The sequence below is a fragment of the Mus musculus genome, chromosome 9 (genome assembly GCF_000001635.26).
Source record: "Mus musculus strain C57BL/6J chromosome 9, GRCm38.p6 C57BL/6J".
NCBI classification, from domain to species: Eukaryota; Metazoa; Chordata; class Mammalia; order Rodentia; family Muridae; genus Mus; species Mus musculus.
In genome coordinates this window covers 13,287,383-13,293,834 of record NC_000075.6, presented here as the reverse complement: position 1 = coordinate 13,293,834, position 6,452 = coordinate 13,287,383, and the positions used below count along the sequence as shown (strand labels likewise).

The 6,452-nt window shown below is 41.3% G+C and overlaps 1 protein-coding gene across 4 annotated transcripts in view; it reads right to left on the bottom strand.

Moving 5' to 3' along the window:
• Window positions 1–1,317: 1,317 nt before the first annotated feature.
• Window positions 1,318–6,452, bottom strand: part of Ccdc82 (coiled-coil domain containing 82) — a 45,601-nt gene continuing 40,466 nt past the window's right edge. For 3 of the 4 annotated variants that reach the window (XM_017313513.1, XM_017313511.1, XM_017313512.2), the window contains one exon: window positions 1,318–4,488. In XM_017313513.1, coding sequence (XP_017169002.1) covers window positions 4,426–4,488 — 63 coding nt within the window. In that variant the 3' untranslated portion in view covers window positions 1,318–4,425. The remainder of the gene's footprint in view (window positions 4,489–6,452) is intronic. The other variant, NM_025534.3, reaches the window with a different exon arrangement.

The following is a 6,452-nucleotide window of genomic DNA, read 5'->3' as shown; positions in this document are numbered from 1 at the left end:
ACCTCCCGAGGTTACATATTTCCATTCATTTGCTGGCCCTTGGGGCTTCACTCCTGTATATATGTGCACATACGTGCAGTGTTTGATGGCTTAGTCCAGAAGAGAGTGTTGGGTCCCCTAGAACTGGAATTACAGATGGTTGTGAGCTATCACATGGGTGCTGGGAACTGAACCTAGGTCCTCTGCAGGACCAGCAAGTGCTCTTAATTGCTGAGCCATCTCTCCAGTCTCTTTTTATGCACATTTACCTATATGCATACCAGCCATTTAATTTCTGGTTGCCATTATCACTGATATCATTCAGCTCATGCACATCATTTTTTTTTATTATTTACTTTAAAAATCACTACCTAAAGGCCAGCACTTCACATATATCATCCCCATCAATACTCAGACATTCCTGGAAATGCATATTAGCTTTATCCAATTCCCCATTTGGACTTTTAAAGATGACTTTTTAAAACATTATATAATTAGGAAGGATGAGACCAGGACTCTCCAGACCCAGGTTCTCTTAGGCACAGGGGTTGCTGCTTTAATGTTGTGATGGGCACTACAAGCAGGCCTAACTCAAGGGATGCACCACTGCCCAGTGCCCATTCTGGAGTCTAAGTAGGTCCAATCCTATGGAAAGAATGAGTGATGGGCACACAATACCTGAACATGAGAGCAGACAAGTTGGGAAATTCAGTTAACACACCAACTGCTCATGAAAGAATTCTTTCTTGCGGGCCACCTGACGTGCTTTAGGGGTCCTTGTCTTCCTTTTTCCTCTGCCTTCCTTCCCACAAGTTACCCTCGATCCTCACATCTTCCCATACCCCATTAGTACTCTTGGATTCTGCTTTGCTTCCCACAGATACTGGCCCCTTTCATCTTTACCTTTTGGACCTGGCTTCATTTTTCTTTTCTAGAAGTGAGTTAGGGAGTGGTGCTCCATCTGCCAAGGAACTTTGAACAGCAGTAGACATGTGACAGAAATGTCTGCTTCCATCATCCTTGCTGTCTTCCTTCCTTCTCTCTCTCTCTCTCTCTCTCTCTCTCTCTCTCTCTCTCTCTGTCTCCCTAGCTTGAAAGACCAATAGGAATAATTATAGAAATGTACCGCAGAAAACTACAAACTTATCTTCATGTAAGGACTTGATAAAACACAGTCTTATGTCATTCATGTATGCATGGAGACACATGTCATGAGTCACACAATACATGAAGCCAGCTAAATTCAACCACCACTTTCTAAAAAAATAATAAAAAACTAAAATGTCACAGAAAAACAGGCCTCATATTTAAGAATTAAAGATACAGAATACACACTTAGACTCTGAAACCATTTTACTTTATTGCACTATGGAAAAGTTAGGATGTGCAAAGTAATGGAGGCACAAAACTAAGCCTTCAAAATATCTTTGGCTGAACTTGCCTGTGAGATCTTCAGACTAGAACATATATACACATACACACACACACAGAGAAAGAGAAAGTTATGGTGAAAATCATATCATAATCTTTAATATACTACACATAAAATTGTACAGAAACAAGAAAGAACATTATACACAATTAAAATATATATATTAAGAAGTTCTCCCTGAACATGAGAATTGAAAGACCCTGAGCCGATTCATCTATTTATCAGGGAAACTTTAGCAGAAGGAAACATTTCTCAACCTGGAATAGATGAGCTATGGTCTCACTCTGAGGCTAGGATACTGAATGCATGGAGGCCTGAAGCTACTTCCATGACTCACTGATTGAGGAAACATTAACTAGACATTTATTACTGAAGATTACTTAATATTGCCAAGGGGTACAAGAACACATACATACATATAGGTATAAGTCTCACTATGTAAGTATATACACATGCATATATACTGTGGATGTGAAGGTTCAGGTGTGGTTGTTCAAATGTGTGGGCACATGACTATTTGTGTCTGCGTGCATGCTGAGCTCAGAGGATAGCCTTGGTGTCACTTACAAGCACCACATATTCTTGTTTTTTGAGACAGGGTCTCTCACTGATGAGTAGGCTGGGTGCCTGGCCAACACCCTCAGGGATCTGCCTCATCTTTGCCTCCCAGCGTGGGGATTACAAGTACATTCCATCATGCCTGGCTCTATTTTAAATATGGTTTGGGGGACTGTCTTAGTCAGGGTTTCTATTCCTGCACAAACATCATGACCAAGAAGCAGATGGGGAGGAAAGGGTTTATTCGGCTTACACTTCCATATTGACAAAGGAAGTCAGGACTGGAATTCAAGCAGGTCAGGAAGCAGGAGCTGATGCAGAGGCCATGGAGGGATGTTCTTTACTGGCTTGCTTCCCCTGGCTTGCTCAGCCTGCTCTCTTATAGAACCAAGACTACCAGCCCAGAAATGGTCCCACCCACAAGGGGCCTTTCCCCCTTGATCACTAATTGAGAAAATGCCTTACAGTTGGATCTCATGGAGACATTTCCTCAACTGAAGCTCCTTTCTCTGTGATAACTCCAGCTGTGTCAAGTTGACACAAAACTAGCCAGTACAATTGACCCCTTGTCAACTTGACACACAAAAACATCACTAGTAAGCCTCAACCCTTACAATCTTATTCATCCCCAAGATCTAAATAACTTTAAACATCCCACAGTCTTTACATATTCTTAAAATTTCAATCTCTTAAAAATATCCATCTCTTTTAAAATCCAAAGTCTTTTTACAATTAAAAGTCTCTTAACTGTGGGCTCCACTAAAACAGTTTCTTCCTTCAAGAGGGAAAATATCAGGGCACAGTCACAATCAAAAGCAAAAGTCAATCTCCAACCGTCCACTGTCTGGGATCCAACTCACGATCTTCTGGGCTCCTCCAAGGGCTTGGGTCACTTCTCCACGCCATGCCCTTTTGTAGCACATGCGTCATCCTCTAGGCTCCAGATGCCTGTACTCCACTGCTGCTGATGCTCTTGGTGGTCATCTCATGGTACTGGCATCTCCAAAACACTGCATGACCCCTTCAGTCCTGGGCCTTCAATTGCAACTGAGGCTGCACCTTCACCAATGGCCTCTCACAGTGCCAAGCCTCAGCTGCTTTGCGTGACCCCTTCATGCCTTCAAAACCAGTACCACCTGGGTGACCCTTACATATTACCAAGTCCTGCTGCATCAGGAGTACAACCTTGGCCATCTCTGGAACACAGCCTCTTTGTGCTTTCAGAAAACACTTCCCAGAAGATGTCACCTCAATGATGCTGGTCTCTTCTTAATCACCGCTAATTTCTTAGCTCCAGCTAACCAGCATCAATAGTCCCAGTAATGCAAAGTTTTTGCTTTGGTAGTTCTGGTATCTTGTTAATCACAGCTGATTCTTCAGCCCCAGCTAACCAGAACTACAGAACCTTCACAATCAAAACAGCAATGGCCCTGAAAAGAGTCTTTAATTTTTCCCCTCTGAAATTTCACAAACCAGACCTCCATCTTTTGCAGTGTTCTCAACATTATCTTCCAAGTTCTTACACAACATCCGACAGAGCTCTTAACAACGGATGGATCTTCAAGCCCAAAGTTCCAAAGTCTTTCCACAGTCCTCCCCAAAACATGGTCAGGTTGTCACAGGAATACCCCACTCTGCTGGTACCAATTTGTCTTAGTCAGGGTTTCTATTCCTGCACAAACATCATGACCAAGAAGCAGTTGGGGAGGAAAGGGTTTATTCGGCTTACACTTCCATACTGCTGTTCATCACCAAAGGAAGTCAGGACTGGAACTCAAGCAGGTCAGGAAACAGGAGCTGATACAAAGGCCATGGAGGGATGTTCTTTACTGGCTTGCCTCACCTGGCTTGCTCAGCCTGCTCTCTTATAGAACCCAAGACTACCAGCCCAGAGATGGTCCCACCCACAAGGGGCTTTCCCCACTTGATCACTAATTGAGAAAATGCCTTACAGTTGGATCTTATGGAGGCATTTCCTCAACTGAAGCTCCTTTCTCTGTGGTAACTCCAGCTGTGTCAAGTTGACACAAAACTAGCCAGTACAGGGGACTGAACTCAGGTCTTTATGTTCGTAAGACAAGTACTATATTGACTGAGCCATCCTCAGGTCAGCCCAAATATATCGTAACACAGCCTGTTTCTACTAAACTGACAGGACATGATAGCACATTCAACTGCTGGTCACGTGTGAGAAAAGCATCACCACGTGACTATAATACACTGAGGGACTTCTGAACCACAAAGCTAATGTTCTCCATGTAAATCTATGAAACTGTTATTAGGCTTCACTTTGGCATTTTATGAAAATTAGATGAGCATATAAATAAGATATTTTCCCACAAAGACATACATAGAATATAAAACCAATGATACATAACACAGAAAAATAAAACTCATGGTCTTCGCATTTACAGAAATTTATAAAATCTTCTCTTCATGAAGGAAGCATGCTATAATTAAAACTTCTCATCTTGAAAATAATCCGCAGAATTGAGAAAGTTCTGCAGTTGATCATATTTCTGCATATACAACAGAAAAAATAGTTATTTTAGTCACAACAGCAAATAAGATAGACCTTTATAACTACTGAAACACATATCCTATGGTAATTGGGAATAAAAATCACTTAATTATAAATAGAAGCATTTGTAACTCACAAAGCGTTGGAAAGAAATCAAATAGTAGCATTATTAATTTCATTCCCCTTAGAAGTTATAATTGGAGATTACAGCATACGTATAATTCAATAGTTAATCCAACAGATATTTGTGGAACAGATGTGTATTTATGTAACTAGTTTCCTACTATTGACTGGTGAAGGCAGAATGTTTAAGACAATTCCCTGTCCCTGAGACACTCACAGCAACCAGCAGCACTGCTATAAGGGTCAAAAGAGAAACCATGGCCAGCTGAGGTGACCTGGAAAAAGTGATATTTCAGGTGTTTTAGACAAAAATATTTGATAGGCAACATCAGTGGCAAAGTGAGCCCCCCCCCACACACACACACAGTCCAGGAAGTTAGAAGTTCGTCCAACAGAGCCATGCCAAGGGAGCGTAGGATTTGGTAGTAACCTGATGTCTTCTGAGAGAAAGAGAGGACTGGACCAAAGAAATTGAGATGGAAGAATAAAAACTATGATACACTAGGTTATGAACTGAGCAAAGATTTGACAGACACTATGATGTTGTCAAAAATTTGAGAGCAGGGGACTGATCTTATTTGAAGTACATGTTCAGAAAATTGGTTGGCTATTCTATAGCTGTCTGGCAGTGAGCTCTGAATCTGTGGTGACAAATTAGGCAATGAGGACTCAAACCTGTGTGGCAGCAATGGAAGTGGAGTATGTTAAGAGATGCATTAAAGGTGCCCTGGAAATTTCAAGGTGAAGGAGTACAAGAATAATGGCAGGCAGGGCTCTCAGAGGCAGATCAGGGAGCAGCGATGATACATGAGTTCACATTTAGACACAGAGTCCAAGTATTTATATCAGTTGAGGACATTAAATTATTTAATGCTTTCCTGATCTGGTTTATGAACTCCGAGAGAAGATCTCAATGGCCTGAATTCTGCGATGACAAGGATTCATGGAGGCAATATGAATGAATACTGTATTTCCATCCTAGGCAAGGCCATGAAGGCCATTTCCATAACCTCAAGAGCTGTGACTGCAGCACATCCGCAAGAAAGAAGGAAGAAGAGAACAAGGCAGAAAATGCCTGTTAGCATAGCCCACTCAGAGTTCTCTTGGTTTTAGTATATGCAAATAAATTCTCTATGATCTGCAACCTATACCTTAAAAGATGGGCTGTTTTAGGCTTATTATTTTAGCTTTAAATGTGTTAATCTAGATTGTTTATAAAATGTGTTTTGGAAAATTAAAATGTACACCAGTATACTGAGAGAAGCAAATAACAATCTTTGCTTGCTTATATTACAGATACTAGCTAATGGGAGTTGATCACTTTCTAATTCCAGGCCCTAAAATATGCCACGATTCACAGGATCAAGGCTCTAAGTATTGTTTAGTCCCTATTTTATAGAGGAGCAAACTGACTTGGAGAGATCAAGTAACTTGCTTTCACATTCCACTGTTAGTCAGCATCAGGGCAAATATTTAAATGCATGCTTTTAACCTTTATAGGATGCTGTTTTGAGTTTTAAATGGCAGGGGTGGGGTGACAGCTGTTCTGAGAAAAAATGAAAACCACGAAAGGGAAAGTGAAATAGAGGAAAGGTCATTAGGATCACTCTGCCATCTCCTCTGCCTGAAGACTCAATTCTTATAGCTCATCAGAGCCTTTGGGGTCTGGGCCTTACATTACTAAGGAAGATCACTCTCATATAGTACCAGATGGGCATTCTGACAAGAACATTCCAAATCATGGAAATGGGGTAGGGGAAAGTAGTCATATTTCTTTAAGTCTGGCATTCTCTACCCATATGCTCTAACGATACCAACAAACAGGAACTGATCTACTGA